Source organism: Hypanus sabinus, chromosome 10, assembly GCF_030144855.1.
Source record: "Hypanus sabinus isolate sHypSab1 chromosome 10, sHypSab1.hap1, whole genome shotgun sequence".
NCBI lineage: Eukaryota > Metazoa > Chordata > Chondrichthyes > Myliobatiformes > Dasyatidae > Hypanus > Hypanus sabinus.
The window spans coordinates 18753496-18780330 of NC_082715.1; the positions used below are offsets into that span (position 1 = coordinate 18753496).

Here is a 26835-nt window from a genome sequence, read left to right on the forward strand (position 1 = left end):
ATTTACATCAATGACCGATACAAAGTGTTGCCATGCTATCGTAGCATTGACACAGCTCACTGACTCTTCCTAGGTCAGAGCACTCAGAGGAAGCCCTTTCAAACTCGGGGAGAATGTACAAATTCCTTACAGAGAGCGGCAGGAATTGAACCCCACTCACTGGTGCTAGCCACACTGCTACCATGATGTTCTTGATTGAGCCATTGGTCAAACCATTGATAGAGCTTCCAATGGTCCCTCAAATCATGGAAAATATGATAAATGCTTAAAACTCGTCAAATAGTGTGTCTTTTGTTGTTAAGATTAAATGAGTATTAAATGGGTAGATGTACTGGAACTTTGTGAGGAGGAAAACAATGAAGAATGTGTTTATTATCATGAGCAATTCCTCACCTGAATGTGGTTTCAAACATGTACAAAACCAGAATTGTCAGAGGGAACTCTGTTACAGGTTGAGTCTCAGTTTTTTTTAAATTGTTTCGTTTTCACACAAAATCTCGTTACTTTTTTCTAACAGTTTAGCGACCTCAAGCTGGACAGTTATGTGAGAAATTTCACAAGTTGAGTCTGAGCTGAATGCCTTTACATGAATGGACAACGAGGTAGTCTGCGTGCAACTTGCAGCAAAGTTCAAAGGAGTTCTTAGTGCAGTTATACAACTTCTGATTATGTGAAAGGGCTGTAAGAATACTTGTGAAAGTTTCACAGAACAGAGCTGCAACAGGGGCTCCTTACCACAACACCCTCATGTTCAAGAGCAAAGGAAAATCTCATCTTATTATTGGTTATATATTTCATGTTCAGGAACATTGTTCATTGCTGAGTTTAGTCACTAATATACACTCTTTGGCCACTTTATTAGATACCTCCTGTACCTAATAAAGTGCCCAATGAGTGTATGTTCGTGGTCTTCTGCTGCTGTAGCCCACTTCATGGTTTGATGTGTTGGGCATTCAGAGAAGTATTTTTGCAAACCACAGTTGTAACATTTGAGCATTTCCTGCAATCTGATGGCATGAGTAATGATTTCTACATCCTGTAAAAAAAAAATTCTCTTCTATTCCCCAGGCTGGCCTCTTACCTCTTCTTACCTGGGTCTCCTGCTCCTTCCCTATACCCTAAGGTCCACTCTCCTTTCCTACCAGATTCCTTCCTCACCAGCCCTTTACCCTTCCCTCTCACCTGGTTTCACCTATCACATTCCAGCTAACCTCCTTCCTCTCCTCCAAACTTTTTATATCGGCATCTTCCCTTTCCTTTCCAGTCCTAGAGAAGGGTCTCAGCCTGAAACGTCAACTGTTTATTCATTTCTATAGATACTGCCTGACCTGCTGAGTTCCTCCAGCATTTTGTGTGTTGCTCTGGATTCCCAGCATCTGCAGAATTTCTTGTGTTTATAGTTATTTGGGTTACTGTCACCCTTCTGTCAGCTTGAACCAATCTGGCCATTCTCATCTGACCTCTTAATTTTCACCCAAAGAACTGCCACTCAATAGATTTTTTTTTGTTTTTGTATAATCCTGTGTAAACTCTAGAGTCTGTTATTTACAAAAATATCAGGAGATCAGTACTTTTTCTAAGATACTCAAACCACCCCATCTGGCACCAACAATCATTCCACGGTCAACATCACATAAGCAACAAAACTGCTTTGAAAGACACTTCAAAAGCTTGAAGGTGGACAGGATTATATTTTTAAACAGATTTTTTTATTGTTAGTAGTCAGACTTGCTAAGAAGGTTTCATTAGTGCTGGGAATATAACTTTGCAAATGATCAAAATCTGAAATAACAACACAAAACATTATGAATAATTAGCAAGTCATACAGTATCTGTAGAAAGAGAAATGGTGTTGATATTTTGGTCAAAGACCCTCTAGTATATCTTCCACAATCTGTGCATTGTTTTTTGTATATTGTGGTTAACACAACATTTCACAGCATCTGCTGTAAAATTGTGATCTGTTTCCCACCACTGCCTGTAAGGAATTTGTACATTCTCCCTGCAACCATGTGGGTTTCCTCTGGGTTCCCTGGTTTCCTCCCACATTCTGAAGATATTCAGCTAGGACTAGTGACATGTTACATCGGCACTGGATGCGTGGCAACGCATGCAAGTCGTCCCTTGCTGATTAAATTTGATGCAGACGATGCATTTCACTGTACTGCATGCTTTGATATACAGCTGACACATAAAGCTAATCTTTAGATATTTTTTGTTTGAATTGAGATGACAACAACATTTTGATTACTTACATCTTAAATAAAAAGTTACTTTAAAAATCTCTTAGTCGGTGAGAATACCCACATAGATAAACACCCGGATTAAATAAGAAGTTGTCATCTCAGATCAAGACCTCACACATCATTTAAACAATAGACAGCATTAACAATTTGGCTTTAAACCACTAGTGAAATCAGACAGATTAGGCAATATAAAAATAAACTTGCTGTTACGTCTTTCAAATTCCATCTCCAGCATCACACAGTAAGCCATAAATATATTTTATATATAATTTTTTTTAAGTATTAGTACCAACCTTGCAAGAAGCAAGGTTATTAGCATTGTCAAAATATTTTATTGTACGTGGCCAATGCCCAATGTTCAACAAGATATGAGTCATGTGTTGTCCAAATTTGGTCAGAACACGAGGCTTCCCAAGTAAGCCCATTTTGTTTTTAACTGTAAGACTACAAAACTGCAAAAATAAAAGCCCTGTTAAAATGTTCATAGAGTGTAATTTGTAAGAGCTATTAACAGCACAGGTGAAAAGCACTGATGGCTCACACAATGTGAGTTTTTAATCAATCCCCATTAAAGTAAATCTCTGACCTGAAAAATTCAAGTGAACAAGATCCTTTGAAACTGGAAGTGAAATATTAGAGACAAGTATGGATTTTTATTGTGTTATATTAAATATATGAAGCCAAACAAAGAATCTAATTAAGTAAGGCACTAGGGTAATTATCCTGTAACATCAGCCCTTTGGAAAATAACCATTATGATATTTTATTACTGGTACCTTCTATTCAATGAAGTATAGTTCCTGTAAATTTAATTAGGCAAAGATAATATAGGTTTAAGAAATAAAGTTAGCTTCAAATGAAGTAAAATTTCCAAAAGTTCCGGAATGGGCTCTCACAAATCCAGCAAAGTGATCAGCACTGGTTACAGACTAGCTCACTGTGCTTATGCCAACTTCACACCAGGAAAGCAGGCAGAAGGCAAAGAAATTCCTGCTTTGTCACATCTTGGTGTTATTACTGTACAAAGCATTGGAAGCAGCAAAAAAGCTCAGCTTACAAAACTAGGTTTTAGCTACCACAATGGAAAATAATCACTGCTACTTCATACTGGTCTATTTTTATCTGATTGAATAAATTGATCAATGTTTTGATTCAAATTGAAAACTCTATTTTACCATACTCAGTAGTGCTAGCTCAACAATGATAACCTGAGCTAATTCCTAAACAATAATAAGGAAGGAGTATATCAGTTTTCAGAAGATCCTGACTAATTTCGTTGATAGGTCACATTCTACAATGGTACCTTAGGAAGTAAACAAGTGCCACAAAGATCGTGTGACTGTTATTAGCCGAGCAGTATCTGCATTCCTGCCACAGTGGAACATTGATGTAGATCATAAGACTCTAAATGTAGCCAGCTGTTAACATTTGCAATTCTGCATTCACTTCAACTAGTTTTCCCTCAGACCCCATGGCAGTGATATCACACAATATAATAAGCAAACTGAATCCTTTCAGTCGAGTCTTGTCTGAAAAAGGAACACACTTCATACACTGGAAAAAAAATCCCCCATTCTATCCCATTCCCCCCACCCCAGATGACACAATACTTTGTGGGCAAGAAGCTATTGAGTATCTTCCAGTTAAAAGATAACGTAATCTGATGGAATAAATTGATAGGAAAGGACTACAACCTGGAAAGCATAGACTATAAAACATCGAATCGGAATTAGGCCATTTGGCCCATCAAATCTGCACTGCTATTCCGTCATGGCTGACTTATTATCCCCCTTAATCCCATTCTCCTGCTTTCTCCCCATAACCTTTGAAACCTTGATTAATCAAGAAGCTATCTACCTCCAATTTAAATACTCAATGATTTTTTCTGCACAGCCTTCTGTGGCCATGGATTCTACAGATTCATCACCCTCTGACTAAAGAAATGTTTCCTCATCTCTGTTCTAAATGGACGTCCCTCATTTCTGAGGCTGTGCCCTCTTGTCCAAGACTCCCCCGCTATAGGAGACGTCCTTTCTGCGTCCACTCTATTCTGACCTTTCAATATTTGATAGGTTACAATGAGACGTCCACTCATTCTTCTTAACTTCATCAAGTACGCGCCCATAAAGCCATCAAACGCTCCTCACAAGAAAACTTTTCATTCCTGGATCATTCTCATGAACCTCCTCTGGACCCTATTAAAGCATTTAGAATTCCCGGCTGTAGAATTTGAAAGCAAGGCAAACTCTGATGGGAAGTCAGCTTGCTGCATTAATCTATGAATAAAATATGTGCCTGTTTGGTCTTGACAGATCTTCTAAAAGTTCAGCACCACCTGTGATTCAATGCTTCAGACCTGTCTGAGCCTAACATCCCAGTTTGATTAAGTCCTATCTTTATGTAGTTCAAATTTGGGATTTGTAAACATATCCAGCCTCTGCCATGACCTCTAGCTACCTCCGAGTTCTGCTTCCTTTGAACTGAAGACTGCAGCTCTTCACAATGTTCAAAGTACATTTATTATTGAAGCATGTGTACAGTATACAACCCTGAGATTCGTCCTCCCACAGGCAGTCATGAAGCAAAGAAACACCATGGCATGCACTTAACGAAAAACATTAAACGCCGAACACGCAAAGAAAAGAACAATTCCTGCAAATACCAAAAAGCAAGAAAATAAACATCAAATAGCAGAGTCCCTGATACAGCCACTGAGTCAGGTCAGTTTAGCACTGAGCAGGACCTCTCCTCAAAATTCAAACTGAGATATTGACTTCAAAACCTTAGAAAGAACTTACAGGGTGGAGGACACTATGTCGTGGGGATAAGTGAGCAGAAAACAACAAAAAAAAAGGCAAATATCAGAAATCCAAAAGAAAACAGAGTAAACTTGAAACATTCGTCAGGTCAGACGCAGTTTGTGGACTGAGAAATAGAAATAACATTTCAGGCCGATCACTTTTTAAAATCAGATAATCATAAGTAAGGTTATGCTGGAAAAGGACAATTGAACCTGCAAAGGAAAGAGTCCCGCCGAAGGGTCTCGTCCCAAAACATCACCCGCCACATTGTGCTTCTTCATCCCCTCCCCCTTCCTTTCCAGTCCTGAAGAAGGGTCTCAGTCCGAAACATCAACTGTGTACTCTTTTCCTAGCCTGCTGAGTTTCTCCAGCAGTTTGCATGTTGCTCAGATTTCCAGCGTCTGCAGATATTCTCTTGTTTGAGATTGGGAAAGGATCATCTTAGAGCATATTATTTGTCACCTGTAGATCGAAACAAGCAGTGGGATGTGTTGTTTGCGTCAAATTGGCGAGGATTGCTCCGGGGTGGGGGGGGGGGCAGCCATGCTTCCGTGCCTATATAGCATGCACACAACTCACCGATCCTAACCATACCTCTTCCGAAAGTGGGAGGGAAACGAGAGCACCTGGCGGAAACCCAAACAGTCACAGGGAGAATGTACAAACTGCTCAAAGTTCAAAGTAAATTTTATTATCAAAGTATATATATGTCTCCATATACAACCCTGAGATTCATTCTCCTGGGCATACTCAGCAAAACTATAGACTAGTATTTATAATGGAATCAATTAAGGATCATCCAACGTGCAGAAGACAACAAACTATGCAAGAGGAAATATAAATAAGTAGCAATAAATAACAAGAGCATGAAATAGCAAAATGAGGAGTCCGCAAAGTGAGATCATTGCTTGTGGGCCGTAATAGATGGGCAAGTGTGTGTAGTTAACCCCTGGTTCAAGAGCATGATGGTTGTGGGGTAGTAACCGGTGGTGTGAGTCCTAAGGCTCCTACAGACAGAGGCGAGAATTGAATCCTGATCTTACAGCTGTGCTGAGTTTGGTTTGTTTATTTGGATATCTTTTTTGTAATTCATTCTGGGGATGCAGGCATCAGGAACTCGGCCAGCACTTAAAGCTCGTCACTAATCAATAGCATTGCCTAGAGTGATACAGCAGGGAAACAGTCTCTTTGGCCCAACCGGTGCATGGTGACTAACATGCTTATCTAAGCTGGTCCCATCTGCCAGCATTTGGCCCATAACCTTCCAAACACTTCCAATCTGTGTAGCTGTTTAATTATCCTTTAAAAGTTGTTATTTTACCTGCCTCAATCTCTTCCTCTGGCAGCACATTCCACAAAGGTGCCATCCTTTGTGTAACACAGTTGCCCTACAAGTTCTTATTTTCCCCCTCTTACCTTAAGTGTATGCCCGCTAGCTCTTAATACCCAACTTTGAGAAAAGGATAAGTGCTTTAACCCTATTTATGCCCCCATGTTATTATACAGCTCTATAAGATCGCTTCTCGATCTCCTACATTCTAAGGAATAAAATCCTATCCAATCTCTCCCTTTAACACAAAAGATTAAAAAGATTCAGGATTCAAAGTACATTTATTATCAAGGTGTGCATGCAACATGCACCCCTGAGGTTTGACTTCCCGCAGACAGCCACTAAACACTATCCTAACAGCATTCTTGTAGATCTCTTCTGTGCTCTTTCTAGTTTTGTAACATTTTCTATGGTAGGGCAACCAAAACTGAACACAATACCCCAAAAGTGTGGTGTCATCAGTGTCCTGCAGATCTGCACCATGACCTCCAATCTAGCTCACTCAGCTTCTCCTCACAAAGCCTGATATTCAATCATGGCAGCATCTGAACCCTCTCTAAAGCTTCAACACCATTCCTGTAGAGTGGCTTCTTAAATCATAACCGGTTTGGTGAAGGTTTATATCCCAATCTTGAAGAAGGATCTGCATAATTAATCATATAACATGCATAAGACAGACTGTCTCAGATATGAGGGCAATGACTGTAGCTTGTGCCTGTTTCTGTTGCAACAGAGGAGACTGAGGGTTGACCTGACAGAGATGCACTGAACTATGAGGGGCATTGATAGAATTATAGTGAGAAAATTTTCCCTGTGGCAGAAAACATCTAAAACCAGAGAACTGAGGATTGACATAAGGAGTAAGTGGTTTAGAGGGAAGAAAATTATTTTTTTTCCCCAATTAGAGTGTAATTGGGCATTTAGAATGCAAAGTCAAAAAGATTCATAACACTTACTTAGTATTGCAATTGAAACAAAGATGTTCACAGGTTTTTTTTTTCCATAGAAGCCTCATGGCCTGCTAAGTTCCTCCAGCATTTTGTGTGTATTGCTTGGATTTCCAGCATCTGCGGATTTTCCCTTGTTTGTTACAGGTTGATAGGGTGGTTAAGAAGGCATATGGTGTTTTGGCCTTCATTAGTTGGGTGATTGAGTTCAGGAGCTATGATGTAATGTTGCAGCTCTACGAAACCCTGGTTAGACCACACAACCAGGGTTCATTGCTTGTCACCTCATTACAGCAAGAATGTGGAAGCTTCAGAGATGGTGCAGAGGAGATTTAACAGGATGCTACCTGGACTAGGGAGAATGTTTTATGAGGATAGGTTTAGCAAGTTAGGGTTTTTCTTTTTGGAGTGAAGAATGGTTGGAGCAGATTAGATACGGGTGCACACGTTGTTGAGAGGCAAAGACAGAGTGAACAGCTAGCACCTGCTAGCTTCAGAGTGGAAATTGTAAATATGAGAGGACATAACGTTAAGGAGATTCAAAGGTTCACATAAGGAGAATGTTAGAGGTAGACTTTTATGATTTACTGAGAATGGTGGGTGCACGAAATGCCCTGCCAGGAATGGTGGTGGAGGCAGAAACATGAGGGATATTTAAGAGACTCTTAAATAGGCACATGGATGAGAGAAAAATGGAGGGCAATGTGAGAGGAAAGGGTTAGATTGATCTTAGAATAGGTTGAACGTCAGCACAAAACCATGGGCTGTAGAGCATGTACTGTGCTATGTTGTCCTATTTTATTCAAAATCCTTTTCTGAGTTGTTGAATGTTCATCAGTTAATCATATTTTTAAAAAGTGCTTTTAAAAAGATGTTTTGGTTCTCATTAGGTTATCACTAGTTGTCAAATATTTTACAGGTCAGGCAAGCAACTGAAAATATACAACTAAGATATTACAACCATAGAACTTTTATCTCTCCCTAGTATCAAAATAAAAAGTATAATTTTTCAAAGAACAAACTTAAAGTCTTAACTAGCAATACAAGTGATTCTTCTATATATAGCTTTTCTTTCAAATTATTATCATAAAACTCATTCTAAGTTTCTCTTTTGGCTTTTCAAATTGTGTGTATAGTTATATTCTGTGATGTCCCACAAATCTGCTCTAATTCCCAATCCTCAGATGTGAAAATGCTTGCAGCTCTTTCAGTTCAGCCACAGATGATTAAAACATACTTTGTGCTATGAATATATTGCATAAACAAATGGGGCCTCTAAAAGATAACAGCAACAGAGAAAATTTCTAGGGTTAGATCAAGAACTTTAAATTACAGACTTCCTCAGTATGAACCACAGAAAACCAGGATATATTAAACTTTTTGGCCACGTTGTTCCATTTCTTTCTACAGTCTGCAAAGTTCAGCAGTGCAAACTAGCCCAGCTTAAGTTACCCAGTATCAGGACTGTCCTAGGTTTAGTCTTCACCTGGATCCCAAAGCCCATTGATTTCAATAGTGATTGTGCACAAGGATTTAAGAAGCAAGCAGGACAATGTTGTTTTCATTTTTATTTCCTTTGCTTTACTTAAATGATTTTATTTATCAAGGATCAATTTTTTTCACCATATGCATTTACATGCATTAGGAATTTGCCGTGATGTCTTGGTCAGAGTGGGACACGCAACAAAAACCAACAACAAACTCCTCTCAGGCTTCCAGCCAGGTACAGGTGTCTATAATAACTGACATTTCGATGACAAACTTTGTATCTTCATCCGGGATGATGCCTGGGCATGTCTAGTCCAGTGGTGTTTACACCTGTCATCCGTCCTTCCTGATTGGTTAGTCTTCATCCAATCAGGTTTCCACAGTCCCACCTTGTTTACAATTGAATATCAGTTCTTACTTAGAGTGAGGCCTTTGTTTTTGTTAAAATTCTTTTCCTCCAGCTTTATTTCAGTATCAGCCAGATGGGATGCATGGTGGAAAGCCACATCAAGGAGCACAGGAGGTGTATCCATTTGGGTTTCCTGGAGAAATCAGCGGTAATAGAACATTGCGTTTGATGGCACAGAACTACTGTGCCTAACCAATGGCTTTGGGAACTAATTGGTGAAGGAAGCCATTGAAATAAAACCAGAGGATAAGAATTTTTACAAAGATGAAGGTCGCGCTCTAAGCAAGAACTGGGATTTGATTGTACACAAAGTGTAAGAGTGGAAACCTGATTGGATGAGGACTAACCAATCGGGGGGGGGATGGACTACAGGGGTATAAATACTACCAGAACAGACATGCCCAGGCATCATCCCTGATGAACATGGCAGAGTTTGACATAGAAACATCGGTAAAAATCGATACCTGGCTGGAAACTCGAGACAAACTCATATATGCCAGGAAAGCACTAGACCCATTTTCAAAAAACAGCAACATTCAACAATTATAAAGAATAAAGAATTATACAAAAATAAAGTCAGAAAATAAAGCACAGATATGCAATAAAATGTGTATAAATAGACAAATACCAGCATGTATTTACGATGTAAAAAGGGTAAATCTATGTATGTGTTTTGTCTTATTAGTTAACTTTGCTTTTGAGATTAAATTATTAATCTTTTAAATTACTCTCTTCAATTGTAAAAGTTTGATGTATTGGGATGAAATTGAGGAAATAAACATAGTGACAGCCTTCAATGATGAAGAATCCCTTTGGGGAGGGTATCGTTCAGAAAGTTAGGGGGGGGGATGAAATATCAAGTTCAAGTTTAATTATCATTCAATTGTACATGAATATAGCCAAATGAAACAGCATTCCTCCAGGGCCAAGGTGTTATGGTTATAATAGCAGAAAACATACAGTTGCACAAAAAACGCCAAAGTCCCTGAATGGCCAGGCCTGTAGAATGATGGTGCATGGGATGTTGTCCTGATCCAGCTTGTTCTTCCACCGAGCAAACACCAAGGGAGGGGCCAGTCCCTAACCCAGAATGGACACCATGGGGCCAACAGAGGCCTCTGCTCTCTTCCACGCTGCCTTGGCATCTCCTCTCCTGGGTGGTTGCAACAGAAGACCCTGAAATCCGAGTGCCTTGTCCTTGCCACAACCGAGACAACACAGCTTCCCCACCATCAGTCTCACCAATGAACTAGTGAGCCAGACCTGCATTATTCCACATTACCAATGTTCAACAGGGTCTTACAATCAGAAGAAAATCGTCCAGGACAATCACTTGCACCTCTTCTTGGACCGCACATCACCTCGGCAAAACAACGGTACACAAAAATTCCAGGTGACAACTGTGGTATGAAATAAGTCCAGCTCCATCGCCTTTGAGCAATCCCTCTATCTCCAACTCTCCTCAAAACCAGCTCTGCTGCTGCCAAAAGACATTTGAGAGGCATTTCAGGAGAGGGGCCTCCAGGTCCAATTTCTGGGTTCCTGCGCAGATCAGAACTCAATATTGTCATGTTTTGTAGCTTCAAACCATTCAACTAATTTGAAGGAAAACAAGACAGCCAAGAAAGAGAGTCTTAGTTTGTTCTTTACTCTAAACAAGACATGCACGTATCGTGTGGTAGCATGATGACCAATGCAATTCACGTAATTACCCAAATAACGTACTTTATTATTGAAACGAACAAGAATACTTAATCAAACAATATATTTACAAGATTACTCAAATGTTACTGATATTTCAAATATACAACAAGTATCCATCAAGATAAGCAGTGGCTTTGTTGGACCAATGGGCATCAATCCAATATGTTTCAAACCTCAGAAATTATATCATTTGGTATACACACGTGTCAAATCCAGAAAGGCTCAAATGGAGGGAAATTCTTATCTCCAACTTGCTGGTTTCAATATTTGTGTGCATCGACACCTATTTATCTGTGGACTCTGTCAATGTCACTGGATTATCACTCAATCAATAATAACATTTGAGTTAGTGAAAAAAATTATTAAATATTTTGTACAAGGTGTCTTATTTAGTGCAGCTGAACCACAGATAAATAAGTAATAATATTATCAATATTCTATGCTTTACAAATGTTATTCAGAATTAATTGCTTAACTGACTCTGCATTTCAATGATCCAAAAATAACATTTTTAGAAAAAATATGGATTTAGCTTGAGGTATGCTAAAATAAATACATTTAGAAAGTCTGAACAGTATTTATTGGCTTACTTGAAAAATATTTAGCATATCCCTTCTAATGTCATACCTAATTATAGCTTCTATCACATAACAGAAAAATGACAGATAATGTCTGTCTGCTGTTAATCAACCTACAAATATATGTCACAAAGTGAATCCAATGTCATACCAATATGCTCTTCCTATTTGTCTTTCCCAGCCATTGCCTAAACTTACAGTTTTGTTTCAGAAAATCAAAGGAGGTTGTTTTCGTGGCCAAGCTATATTCAGCATTCAGACAATAGAAATTCAAAAGATGTGACTTTGTCTGACCTTGGGATGGTTTGTCAAAGATGTAAGGCTTTATGCAGAGATGAAACATATACTAATTAAATATGAATCACAAGGAATGGATTTCTCAAAGAATAAAAACCTGCCCTTCAATATAAAGCAGATTAAAAACTGGCCCCTGAGCAGTTTTGAGGTTCATGTTCTTGACAATCTCATCCCTTTTAGTCTTCTGACTTGACCATTTGTAACACTGAGGTTGCAGTTGACAAAAGTACATCTATTGTCCCATTGACTTGACTTATATATACCATTATTATGTGAGAATGATCTTCTCACAAGTCATACAAAAAATAAATAATTTCAGTAATTTTGCAGAAATATGCAATGGACTGGAAAAGGAGAAAGCACGGTCACACATAATAAAATGTTTATATGCACCACATATATTCTGGAATGAACTATCAGACTGCTATTAACACAATTAACTTTAACACCTGAAATGATGATTTTTTTCATGTTAGATTAGACTTAATATCTTTGCATTTTAAATACAGTCCTCAAGCTTTGACAGTGCAAGGTAATTTTAAATGAACTAGCTTTCAACTCTCTTCTACTTTTGACTTTCAACTAACACAGTTATTACACATCAAACATCAGGCTCTTTAACGAAAGGAGATAATTTCACTCAGCTTCACTTGCACCATCTTTGAAATATCCCCACAACCTATGGACTCATTTTCAAGGACTCTTCATCTCACGTTCTTGATATGCTTTGTTCATTTATTATTATTATTATTAATTTATTTATTTTTGTATTTGCACAGTTTGTTGTCTTTTGCAACTTGGTTGAATGATCAAGTTGGTGCTGTCCTTCAATAATTCTATTAAGGATTTATTGAGAACACACACAAGAAAATGAATATTGTATATGGTGATATATATGTACTTTGATAACACATTTACTTTGATCTTTTTCTTACTGGAGAATTTGTAATCATCATGTTACCCATCAGAATTACTTCTGATACAGCCATGACATAGTTCAGAAGATCTTACCTTGAATTTGTATAATTATCATTGAGGCCTATGATTAAAAGAAATTTACAAATCAATAGAAGCTGTTTCACTGAATTCCAGATTACAGCAAAAAACACATATTGCTGGAGGAACTCAGCAGATTACAGATTCCAGCAAGTCTGTGCTTCTAAATTCAATGTAGATCTTTGTAACAACTGTAGGCAAAGTGAGCATAGTTCTTTCCCCATGGACCATAAAACTTCTGCATTATATGTTGTGGAAAAATGGATCATATTCATTACTTTTAGGAAGCAAAGAAGGAAAATAAAGTCCCATTAGTCATGTCAACATTACGATACAGTCTTTAGAAGTGAAGTGCTAAATTTTTTTTAAAATTTCAAGCATATGCTTTGGTGTGAATTTTAATTCATTTAATTTTTGGTGAGCAAGCAGTGGCTTGACATAGAAACTCATCTATTTCAAAAGTGAGGTGTGGAGTAAACATAAGAGATGCTGTAGATGCTGGAAATCCAGTGTAGCACCCATAGCAGTCGACATTTTGGACCAAGACCCTTCAATCTTGATGGAGGGTCTCAATCAAAACCTCAACTGGTTATACCTTTCCATAGATGTTGCCTGACTTGCTGGGTTCCCTAGCATTTTGTAGGAGTGTAATAATTTAACTCTTATACCCCATTTAAGACCATAAGACATAGGAGCAGAATTAGGCTTTTTGGCCTATCAAGTCTGCTCTGCCATTTCATCATGGCCAATCCATTTTTCCTCTTAGCCTAAGGCCAATATCATACTTGGTACAGCTGGGTAATCTGAGGAGTATAGGAGTAACAAAGTAAGAGAGGGGAAAGAGATTTCTTCCTTGAACTTCCCTGCAAAGATGATGCAACCAAGAAAGGAGCATGTGTCATTGGAAATGTCCAACTCCCATTATCTCCAAGGCAAGGGACCCTTTCAGCACTGACTCTCTGACTGCACTGCGTCTCTTTTATCATGCCTTTAAGAGTTATGTTGCTGCAGAACATGTGAACATAATACTGTAACGATAAAAAATTTTCAGATTGATATCTTGACAGTCCCTCACAAAAAGCCCAAAGTAAATGAAAGAGTTCAGGAGGCATTTGATGTTGCCTTTCACCAATGTTCCATAATTTAAAAAGACTGACTTTTAAGCAAGTAAAATGATGAAAAGTTATTACTAATTTTGAATTAGAATTAGTTTATTATTTTCACATGTACAAAGATACACTGAAAAGCTTGCCTAGCACTCTGTTCATACAGATTAGATAGTTACACAGTGCACTGAGGTAGAACAAGGTAAAACAATAACAATGCAGTGATTATAATAGAAATTATGAGTGGATTCCTACGTAACAGCTTACAATAAGTCGCCACATTCTGCCACCTTCCAGCTAGAGACGATTAGAAAAGAGAAGTTAATTTTATAAGCTACAGAACTTAAAATATATGATTTTATTTCTGTGTTTTCATTTCTTCTTGGAACATAGATGATTGAAGGGAGATTTCATAGAGGTATACATAATCGTAGATAGGAAAAATGCAAGCAGTCTTTTTTCACTGAGGTTAATTGGGACTACAACTAGAGGTTATGGGTTAAGGGCGAAAGGAGAAAAGTTTAAGGGGAACATGAGGGGAAACTTCTTCACTCTGAGGGTCGAGTGAGTGCTGAATGAGCTGCCAGTACATTTAAGTGAAGTTTGGATAGGTACATGGATGGTAGGGATATGGACAGTTATGGTCCTGGTATTGGTTGATGGGAGTAGGAAGTTTAAATGGTTTGGCATGGATTAGATGGGCCAAATGGCCTGTTTCTGTGCTGTAACTTTCTATGATTCTCTGACTTCGTGTTCACAAAGTTAACATTATCAAATCAACCAATGAATGTAGCTGAAAGTTAATTCAAGGAAATTTGATCTGACCCGCTTCTCCATAAAACTAAGACATTTGAGGAAATATAAGCTATATTAATAAGCAGATACAAAGGAAATAAGTTATTAATAATATCTGGTTTAGGCCTAGACATTTAACTTACATGTCCAGTTTACTGAGGTGATGAACTGGGATTCTGTGTTTCTACTTTGAAGCCTATTTTCGCAGCGAGCACGTGCGTCCTTCACTTCTGTGCGGAGACACATTTCTCCTGATCTGTAAATAACCCTGTTGTAAATCTCTATCTGCAACCTGATCTGAGTTCAATTGACTACAGCCCGAGCCTTGCCTCGGGAGCTGTCACTTTTCCACTTCATCTTCATTCAACGTTGCTGGTTGGGAGCTGCAAGGTTCAACTGGCATTACAGATGCCAAAATGGGTCCAAAATAGTGACTGATGCGTGCACGCATAACACGCCTCGTGTCATATTGGGAAGGGCACAATAACTTGTAATGGGCTTGCATGCCAGAACCATGAGGTTTAAGCAAAGTGTAAAGGTCATCCTCATATCTGCAAACATTTGATCACAAACCGGTTAATTTTAGAATCAGAACCGGTATATTATATCTGACATGTCATAAGATTTGCTGTTTTGCAGCAGCAGTACAGTGCCATACATAAAAATTACTATTATAAGTTACAATAAGGAATATATAAAAAATAGGTTAGTGCAAAAATAGAGCAAAATAATGCTCATGAGCTGTTCAGAACTCTGATGGCAGAAGGGAAGAGGCTCTTTCAAAAATATTGAGTCTTCAGGCTCCTATACCTCCTCCCTCATGACATAATGAGGAGAGAGCATGTACTGGATTGATATCTACTTACTAACTGCCTGCTTACGCCACTGGCGCTTACTGTAGCAATGAAGGTCCTCCATCTTCATTGTTGTTTACATAACAATTTTTTTTTGACCAGTCAGGTTTGTTAGAACCTGGAGGGTCAGTTCATTAGACCACTCCTAATCTGACCTCTACCCTTTGACCTGTTTGTCATGGGTGACCCTACCAGGAGCCAAAGCAGAAGGCCCTGATTCCAGCCAGCTCAGCTCTCCAGGTCACTGAGGCATGCAAGCCTCCAAATCCCATGACAAGTGTGTAGTCCTCTTGGAGGGTCCTAGATGGTAAGTGACCGGAACATCATCTTGCTGGGGCAGTGCCATTTGAAGATATCACTGTTGTGGGGAGGATAGTTGCCATGGTGGAATTGGCTAAGTTTACAACCCTCTCCATTAAACACAATCACAGGAGTCAATGCTTAGACACCCACTGCCCCCATTCTGTACTATGCAAGTGATTATTGATCACATGCAGGTTTATTGATGGACAGAGTGTTAGTTACCCTGGTCACAGACTCATGGAGTCAGATTCACAATGAGATACAGCAGGGGCACGGGCCCTTCAGACTACCGGATTCAACTTTGGTAGCATCTGCTGTGCTGTCAATGCTTGGATTCTTTTCAAGGACTTGATCGCAGTGTGAACCTCACACCCAGGAGCACACCAAGTGCGTGCGTAATGTGGCCACCCATCATATCATCAGTTAAGGATCACTCTGGAACAACTGCCCTTCTCTCACCAGCACATTTGTCCTCAGTCTCCTCCTCTTCCAGGGTGAGGCTAAATGGAAATGAGGGAAACAGCACCTTATATTTTTAATGGGTAGTCTACAACCAGATACAGGTATATTAAATCCGCAACTCCAACCAGATGCATATACATCGATCCCTCCAACTTTGAACATAGAACTGTACAGCACAGTAGAGGCCCTTCAGATCACGATGTTGTGCTGAGCATTTAGCCTGCTCCAAGCTCAATCTAACCATAGTCTCCCACATAATCCTCCATTTTCCCTTCAATCATTTGCCCATCTAAGAGTTTCTTAAGTGCCCCTAACGTATCTGCCTGTATTGCCACCCCAGGCAGCATATTCCATGCACCCACCACTGTCATGCGTAAAAAATCTGCCTTCGACTTTTCTCCAAATAGCTTGAAGTTGCGTCCACTTGTACTAACCATCTTTGCCCTGGGAAAAAGGCTTCCGGTAATAATCTCTACCCACCACCTGTACCCTCCTCCCATTTTGCTCTCCTTACATCCACCTCAGGCCCTCTATCACCATTTCTTTCTACACCTCCACCCACTCGATTTCCCATCACCCACACACTCTCCCCCTACTGTTTCCCTCTGCCCAACACATTTCCTTTCCACCAGTGAGAGATGTTCCCACCGGATTTGATTCCTCTCTTAACAGGTTCTGTCATTAACATAGAACAATACAGCATAGTACAGGACCTTCAGCCCACAATGTTGTGCCGGCCCTTAAACCCTGCCTCCCATATAACCCCCCACCTTAAATGCCTCCATATCCCTGTCTAGTAGTCTCTTAAATTTCACTAGTGTATCTGCCTCCACCACTGACTCAGGCAGTGCATTCCACGCATCAACCACTCTCTGAGTAAAAAACCTTCCTCTAATATCCCCCTTGAACTTCCCTCCCCTTACCTTAAAGCCATGTCCTCTTGTACTGAGCAGTGGTGCCCTGGGGAAGAGGCACTGGCTGTCCACTCTATCTATTCCTCTTAATACCTTGTACACCTCTATCATATCTCCTCTCATCCTCCTTCTCTCCAAAGAGTAAAGTCCTGGCTCCCTTAATCTCTGACCATAATGCACACTCTCTAAACCAGACAGCATCCTGGTAAATCTCCTCTGTACCCTTTCCAATGCTTCCACATCCTTCCTATAGTGAGGCGACCAGAACTGGACACAGTACTCCAAGTGTGGCCTAACCAAAGTTTTATAGAGCTGCATCATTACCCCGCGATTCTTAAATTCTATCCCTCGACTTATGAAAGCTAACACTCCATAAGCTTTCTTAACTACCCTATCAACCTGTGAGGTAACTTTCAGGGATCTGTGGACATGTACCCCCAGATCCCTCTGCTCCTCCACAATACCAACTATCCTGCCGTTTACTTTGTACTCTGCCTTGGGAGTTTGTCCTTCCAAAGTGCACCACCTCACACTTCTCTGGGTTGAACTCCATCTGCCACTTCTCAGCCCATCTATCTATCTATATTAATCTATATTACCTCCATCTATCACCTCCTAGTTTCCATCACTATGTCCACTCTTCTTTCTTCATCTGCCTCTCACCCCTCCTCAGCTCTGCCCACCTGTTGCCTGCCAGCTTTGGCTCCTCCCCTTCTCTTCACCTTTTTATACTGGATACCTCCTCTCGATTCTTCACATTCTTAACCCGAAACACCAACTGCCCATTTCACTCTGATCTGTTGAGTTCCTCCAGCATCCTTCCCTGTTGGTCCTGTTGCTGGCTCCACTCAGGAGGCAGCTTGCCTATCTACAGATAATTTCGCCAGTCTGACCCAGTCTGCCGCATCCTGCTCAACTTTGCCAGCAAGCAGGCTTCGCTCTTACCAACAGCTGTCAAGTAACATTTATCTCTTATCAACAGCTGCTCCAGTCAAGGAGGAGGTAAAACAAAAAGAGCCAAGTTAAGAGTAGGCAAATAATAACTAATCAGACTGAGTTTTTAACAATAACAAGTCCAATATCCCACTTACACTAGTGTTTCGACTTCACCATCTCCTAACTGAGTATCAGACATTATCCATTTCATTGCAATGATTCAATAAAAAGCAAACTGAAGATTGAAGCACTTAAATATACAAGCAGAACTTCAGCATGGAAACACTAGCTAATCCATTTGATTAATTTGCTTTCTGCCAACATTCTTCAAGTCTCTACCTGTCATGCCATTCCTAAGCTGCGTTTCCCTGACGGCTGCAGAATGGCTAGTGGAAGGCTGACCGACAGTGGCTAGAGAGAGACTATGGACAATTGTCCTCCTGGCAAACTACAGATCAATACCATTCACCTCCATGGGATTGCTGCCACTTTCCCAAGCTCACATTCCCAGTGATCTGTGGAATGGATGGTTGGAGGTGCATCAAGGACTCGAGGCCACCTGCCCAAGGCTACCCAGATCATGATAACAGCAGGCAGAGCTTGGACAGCAATGCTGGGTGGCTTCTCCCTTTTGAAGGATGTCACCGCTAATTGCTTGCACAATGTGCCTCACCTTTAGAAGATTCAGGTTGGTTTTAATCAGAGCAAGCGAACTAGAACTGAATATGAAATTATTCACTGTGGAGATGCATTGGCAAAATAAAGCGATTAATGCTGGCTTAAGTGATTAATCACTGAAGTGATGATAAGGAAACACCACCAATCCCCTGTACTGCCCATAATTTGTCGAATAGGTGCAAGTTATTCAGGAGTTCTGAGAAACACAAGAGATTTTACAGATGTTGGAAATCCAGAGCAGCACACACAGAATGCTGGAAGAACTCAGCAGGTCAGGCACCATCTATGGAAGAGAATATATAGTCGACTTTTTGAGCTGAGAGGCTTCAGGCAAGTATATGGAGTTAAGTGGCATCTGGGATCAGCAATGAAGGAGTGGCAGAGCAGACTTGATGGGCTGAATGGCCTAATTCTGCTCCTATGTCTTATGGTCTTGGGACTGGAAAGCAAGAGGGAGGAAGCCAGAATCAAAGGAGTTCTGATGCCCATCTTATATGAGAAAATGTTATGTATGTGATTATATGACAGTGCAAAACTATTGACTTTTGATAATACAGAGGTGAAGGTTCATACTTGGCTTCTGGTTTTAAATAAATTATATTATTATGACAGGATATTATATTCTGCTCTGTAATTTCACTCTGAATTAGATTTTGCAAGCAGCGTTATCTCACATCATACATTTGGGGGGCCAGGAATAAATTTCTGTCCAGTTCACCAAATGGACAGCACACTATCTATAACAAGACACCGTGAGTCATACTAAATTACCTGCTAATAGTAATATCCCAGAAGATGTTTTGAACATCAAAGTCATATTTGACATTTTCCAGGAAAAAGTCCTGGTAAACTGGGGAACTCTGTTGAGCACTAAGAGGTCAATTGCGAGTGTCTTGCCTGTGAATACTGCTTTCATAAAAGTACCTAAATAACACAGCAACAGTTATCGTACAAGGGCTCTCCAGAGAGGGTCGTTATTCAGCAAGTGGCACAAGCTATTCACTTTAAACTATCATTTTGCTCACAAAATGTAAATATTGCTGTCTGTTTAAACGAATGATAAATTTTCTATGCATTACTGTGTTTTTCCCCAGAAGTACTAATAATAATCTTTGTTGTACTTGAGCACTTCTCTTATTTGATTTCCTTTCTCACTTTTGCACCTTTCCTCTGCCTGCCTTGTTAGATCTCCTTGAATAAAAGCAGCTTCTGCACTTTCTACAACCTCCTTGCTTCTCTGCCAGCCTCTCATAACGTGTGCCTGAATCACCATGGATAAGGTTCAACAGATAACCAGCTCTGCCCTACGAAGAGCCTCTGCCATTGATGTGAATCCACAAACCAGCCAAAAGCTACATGGGCTCCTTATCAACTTTATTCTGATTGTTGGTTGCCTCCTTTTTATATACGTCGTAAAACTGCTGATGTACTAATACTGCGGCATGGACTCTTCATTAGCAGACTGCTGCAGCTCTTCTAAACTGTGACATGATATTGTGTATATCCTGATTTTTTTTGTTAAGAATACTTATGAAATGATACATTAACACAAATATGGTTAAACAAATATTCTCAGTTTTGTTTCAACATAATTATTTCAAAGGTTAAATCTTCTCATAGTTGAAAAGAATTCCTGTTTAGGTCCATAAAACACACAATGAATGAATGTATGTTACAGCTTTGTCCTTTTAGGCAGTCTTGGCTTGCAGCATCATATGCACTTTACTAAATTAAAAAAAAAGCTACACTCGACGAGTAGAAGTTAACACCTTGAAGAAAGTTTTCCCCTGTAGCCTAAATAAAAGACCATCAGAATATGTGCTCCAGGTGATGGGCTTAGTTAAGATTGTTACAGAAATTTCACTTGGATGCAAGATGTACGTCTGGTAAATAGTTTAAAGTAAAACTGGAGAGCATGACTGCTCAGTGGTTGTCTGAATTATTTAAGAATCTTAGTCTCACAAGATTCAGATAATCACTAAACATTGCATGCAATATGCTTGTAAAGTGGTTTAATGTTTAATGTTTATAAAGACACGTTAACCCCTGTCATTGGATTGTTTGCAATCACTTAGCATGCTTAATTCTTTGCACTTCAGAAACCATTGTATTTGATAAGGACTTGCTTTTATAGAGTGCTTTTCATGGTCCCATATTGGCCTGGTGCAGTTCGAAAAGAGCAGACAGTTTAAATGGTTTGGTATGGACTGGAGGGGCTATACTTTTCAATAACTCTATAACTTTCTCAGAGTTCTCTGAATTGCTGAACATCCAATTAAATACTTTATGGTGAATGGAGCTGGCTGCTGTGTACACATTTTCATTTTGTTGGGCAATTGTTTATTGAAGTGTAAACACGTGAATATTTAGAGTTACTGTAACATGGGTTCAAGTGAAAGAGCTCTTTTGAACATTTAATTTCATCCATTGATATCTACATAATACAACAGTGAGCTGTTTCTTAATTGGAGCCTAGAATCCTTTTCTCCGCAATCCATTCTGAAAACATTTTAAAGATGAATTGTTCAAGAAAGACTTGTTAGCCTCTTTAAGTCCTCGTTCAGAGTAGAAGTGTAAAGAGCTCAGTATTTTTCCTTGTGCATGCACTGGAAATGTTATACTGTTAAAAAAAAACTTGCAATAAAATTCAAACAAGCACTTACTTCTCTTAATCCTTTACACTCTTCGCAATAAACCAACAATTGTTGGATGTTCATTTGATACAAGTACTGGGAAAGTATAATGAAGAATGGAGAAAGTGGAAGTGTGTGTAAGGGAAGCAGGAGCTGCCTGTGTATGTGAAGTACTAGTTCTCACAGATTTCATACACTGAGACCTTGATCCAGTAGCAAGTGTTCAACTGGTGCATAAACGTTAGTATACACACTTAGGTCATGATTAGGTACCTGCACAAGTATGCAGCCACAATCACACAGCCAAAGACATGGGTGGGTATAGATGCCCTTGCTCGCTGCCTGATTATTGTGACTTCTCCTATTCAATTTGCCCTAGCTCCTCTCCATCAATTCTGTCTCCCTGTCACTAAGTCCTTTGTTCAGTGTCCTCCAAGCTCCCTGGCTTCCCTCCAGCCATTACATCCCCCTCCCTCTCTCTTGCATCTCAACACAATTTCTCCTTATTTTTCTGATCTTCCCCACCTGCACCCTGAAGTCTTTCCCAGTCCACCCAAAATTCCTCTCAAATCCCAGGAATGTCAACCGGATACCAGTGATCCCTGCATTCCTATATTCTCGAGACGTGGACAATCTGTAGGCACATCACAGAAGTGAAATGATGCCCCTACAACAAACTATCTGAAATTCTACAAGTCCATTGATGTTAGTTTGCTCATCTTGCCAATGTTCTTTTCCAGGACTGAATCTCTGAAAACACTTACTATGTCCACTTGTGTAAGATACATCAATTAGATGTCTGACACATCTGATTTTCAAAAAAAAACTCCAATATGTGGCAATGAATTCCACAGAGTCACCACCAACAGGTTAAAGGAATGCCACATCTCTGCTGTAAAGGGATGAGCCTCTACTCTGAGGCTGTGCCCTCTGTTCCACAGAAAGCATTGTCCACTCCCTTTAGGCCTTTCAATGTTCGATATTTCAGTAAGATCTCCCTTATTCTTCTAAACTCCAGTGAGTACAGGCACAAAGCCATCAAGCACTCAGAAACAGGTTTATATCTGCTCAGGAAGAACAGTTTTAAATCCTGCCTTGCAGAGTAAACACTACTATTAAGTCCTGTTTGCCTTGACATACTGTATCAAAACAACATGGATTCATTGACTCATTGACACATGGACTCAAAACAATGTCACCGAGGATTTGTTCACTGAGTGTTTAAAAAAAAACATTGACTCACATTAGGACAGAAGTACCTTAAACACAAGAAATTCTGCAGATGCTGGAAATCCAGAGCAACACACATACTTCTAACGGAACTCAGCACGTATCCATGAAAATGAACAATCAACGTTTCACGCTGAGACCCTTCTTCAGGACTGGAAAGGAGGGGGGAAGACACCAGAATAAGAAGGTGGGGGGAAGAATGATAGTTGTGATAGGTGAAGCCAGGTGGGTGGGGATGGTAAAGAGAGGAAGGAATCTGATGGGAGAGGAGAGTGGACCATAGGAGAAAGGGAAGGAGGAGGGGCATGAGGGGGAGGTGATAAGCAGAAGAGGTAAGAGGCCAGAGTAGGGAATAAAGAGGGTGGGGGGAGGGTGATTTTCTTAACAGAATGAGAAATTGATATTCATGCCTTCAGATTGGAGGCTACCGGGAAAGAATTATCGTGTTCAACTTCTGCAGATAAATAACAAAAGATATTATCACTGTTTTCCATTCTGGGAATCATTATTTTTGCACACATAGCAATGTAGTCAACAGCAGTGTGTGATCATGTTTCTTGGATAAGCTGGGTAATATTTAATCTTCCTCCCGAAGGGTTATGACAGAAAAATAATTCCAGAACATTTTTAGTACCATCAACATGGGAAAATAATACTGGAACGATCTGCTTATTTTGCATAAACAACCTAAATCTCAAACAGATAAAAGTGGCTCTGTGATCCTGTCTCCCCGAGCACTCAGGCTCTGCCCCAGGGGCTGAGGGAAATACTTGCAAATACTAAGAGAACCATGAAAGAAATGAGGATTTGGGAGAAAACCAAAACAACTAAATATTTCATTTATATAGCATCTTGCAGGGCATCAGATCACTCCAAAGTATTTCCAGCAAATGAAGGACCTGTGTAAGATATTTAAAGTTGTATTTCACATCTTAGAAGTCAGTGATAGCTAATATAATTCAAATGTATGAAAAAACACATTTGATATGCACACAGAAAGCTCCCTTAAAAAAATTAGTGTCATAATAAGAGTCATAAATAACGAGTCAACCATTGGGAGAGGAGGAAGTATTTACCAAGGCAAACAATGGCACAATGCTATTAAAGCTTGGACATTGTAGAGCTTGGAGTTCAATTCTGGCACCTGTAAAGAATTTGTACAGTCCTCCTGTGATCGCACAGATTTCCTCTAGGTGCTCTGGTTTCCTCACACAGTCCAAAGACTTAAGAGTTAGTAGGTTAATTAGTCATCATAAATTGTCCTGTGATTAGGCTAGGGTTAAATGGATGGTGTGGCTCGATGAGTGGGAAGGGTCTATTTAACAATGTATCTCTAAATAAATAAACAAGCAAACATATGCCACACCTGAGAAGCATGCTTGTTGTTCTTCCACGCCATAGAAAATACCTGCAACACACACAAAACGCAGGAGGAACTGAGCAGGTCAGGCGACATCTATGGAAGTCGACCTCTCAGTCGAAACCCTTCCAGCATCTGAAAAGTATCGCGTATATGACATTCCAGGGATTTGAGAGGAAGTGCTTTCTAAGTATACATTCCCCTACAGCTGAAAATATGATTATTAAAAATTAAATAAGGTTATTAAGCATCGCGTATATGACATTCCGGGGATTTGAGAGGAAGTACTGTCTAAGTATGCATTGATGAGCAAGTTAACATCAATGAATTCGTAGGATTGTAGATAGTTTGTTGTAGGGGCATCATTTCACTTCTGTGATGTGCCTATAGATTGTCCATGTCTCCAGAATATAGGAGTGCAGGGATCGCTGGTATCCTGTTGACATTCCAGGGATTTGAAAGGGAGTGCTGTCTAAGTATACATTCCCCTACATCTTAAAATATGATTAATGAACATTAAAGATTAGTTTTATTTGTCACACGTACATGGAAACATTAGCACATGCAAAGAACTGCGCAGTTTGCATCAAATCAGAGAGGTTTATGCCGGACAGCCCACAAGTGCCACCACACTTTCAGCACCAATGTTGCGTGCTGGTATAAATAACCAAAATACCACATTGTTTTTGAAAAAATAAAGATTGAAAATCTCTCGTAATTGCAATTCACGATTGCCCCACTGATGGTGATACCGGTGGATCTGCCAACAAATTGTCGCATCAACTTCAAGAAATGCAGGGGAAAATATATTCAAAAATAAACCAAACAGTTTCCAAAAATAAGAGACTGAATATGAAAACAAAAGTAAAATGAAGAATGGAAATCAAGATATGGTCATCTTGCGACATCTGGCGCTATCTCTGAACTGGAATGAGATTTCCAAACAGCTAACTTATACTGTCTCTGTCACTACATACCCTGGACATTGCAGCAGGTGAATTTGGGATTGAGAAGATCTTTCACCACCTGATTGAAATGCCAACATAATTGGATATCCCAAATGCAGACACAGTAGTACTTAATTTATGTAGCAAACCCAGTATCTTTCCTACATAAAAGACAAAATACACAGTGATAGCTGCATCCCAGTGCACTGCAAAGGCTCTGGAGGGACTACATATTGAAGAACTTGATCTCTCATTGATCGTTATTAGCTTTGACACAGTTGTTCTTGGTAAAAACCCGGGATAGAAGCAAAGCATGAAATAAGAATGCAACCGACATCACAGAATCAAATGAGAAGGAAATTGTTACAGATTAAAATGGAAAAAGTGGCCAGTATTTATTGCTAAAGGAAGCTGGGGATGAACTCCTGATGCACCATCAATAACTCACTCTGAGACATAAGGCGAGATATCGGCTTTTATTGACTGGAAGAAGGAACAAGCAGTGAGTGTGGAATGAGCTTCCTTGTGTGGAATGAGCTTCCTGTAGCAGTAGTAGAGGCTAGTTCAGTTGTGTCATTTAAGGTAAAATTGTATAGGTATATGGACAGGAAAGGAGTGGAGGGTTATGGGCTGAGTGCGGGTAGGTGGGACTAGGTGAGATTAAGAGTTCGGCATGGACTAGGAGGGCCGAGATGGCTTGTTTCTGTGCTGTGATTGTTATATGTTATATGAGTGACCACTATACTACATCCTGGAGACAGAGAGGCCAGGCTCAGACCTCAATCGTCTTTATACAGGGGTCTGTGGGAGGAGCCACAGGAGCAGTCAGCAGGGGGCGTGTCCAGACAGGTATATGTAGTTCATCACAACTCCACAGATGCCTGTGGAGGCAAATTATTGGGTATATTTGAAGGGGTTGTTGGTAGGTTTTTGGTTCAAAGGCTACAAGGAGAAGGCAAGAGAATGGGGTTGAGAGGGATAATAAATCAGCCAAGATAGAATGGTGGGGCAGTCTCAATGGGCTGAATGGTTTTATTCTGCTCTGTGCCTTATGGTTAAGGATAATGCCAAAGAATTCAGAGACTAGACTACAATTAAATACTAGCAGATTTTGGGATGAGAACTAAAGGAAAAGGAGCCGGTTTATCCCCTCAAACCTGCTCTGACATCCATAAAATGATGTTTCAGTCCCAATGCCTGCTCCCTCCTTGAACCCATTATTATCCTTTATTCATAAATGATTAGAAATTAAACTCAAGTCATTAATATTACTTCAGATATTCCCTTCAATTCCTTGTAGAAAAAGAACATACTGTATGCCAAAATAGGTGGCAAAATGAACTGCAGAGTGACAATTATTTTTCCAGATGTACAAATCTGAAAGGGGATGGTGAACAGTTATTGGTAATCAAAATCCAGTTCCTGGGGACTGGCTCAGAAGTGGTACTGAGACAATCAAGTGACTGTGAGTTGAGCCAGCAGGCTTTCTGAGATGGTCTCCTACAGCAATCTACAATGGAACATCGACAATATAACAAACCTGCAGAGTTCATACACACATGCCTTTCCTCTGCTCATTCTGTTGCTAAGAGGTGGAATTGTGGACAAGAGAGTCCAGCTGAACTAGGAGGAAGGAGGGAGAGCCACTGCTCCCTGAATATAGTTTCCACACCCTCTCTATGATGCCCCCAGGCTGCTTTGGTTTCATCCTATCTCTCTCCCCACGTGTGCTGGTGCTTAATTAGCTGATGTAAATTTTCTGCAGTGCCAGAGAATTGGATGGAATTGTTGGCTTGTGACAGAGAATTTCACAATGAAATG

The 26835-nt window shown here is 39.9% G+C and overlaps 2 protein-coding genes across 3 annotated transcripts in view; one reads left to right on the top strand and one right to left on the bottom strand.

The window, feature by feature from the left end:
* The window catches only part of cep85l (centrosomal protein 85, like), a 317796-nt gene that overhangs the window by 139847 nt on the left and 151114 nt on the right, over positions 1 to 26835 (bottom strand). The window lies entirely within an intron of this gene.
* Positions 1 to 26835, top strand: part of pln (phospholamban) — a 35697-nt gene that overhangs the window by 4553 nt on the left and 4309 nt on the right. Inside the window, exon 2 of one of the 2 annotated variants that reach the window (XM_059981466.1) lies at positions 20031 to 21495. The exons of the other annotated variant lie outside the window; for it this stretch is intronic. Within the exon in view, the coding sequence (XP_059837449.1) occupies positions 20116 to 20277 (162 nt within the window). The 5' untranslated portion in view covers positions 20031 to 20115 and the 3' untranslated portion in view covers positions 20278 to 21495. Of the gene's footprint in view, positions 1 to 20030; positions 21496 to 26835 lie in introns of those variants that run through there. 2 annotated transcript variants of the gene reach the window in all.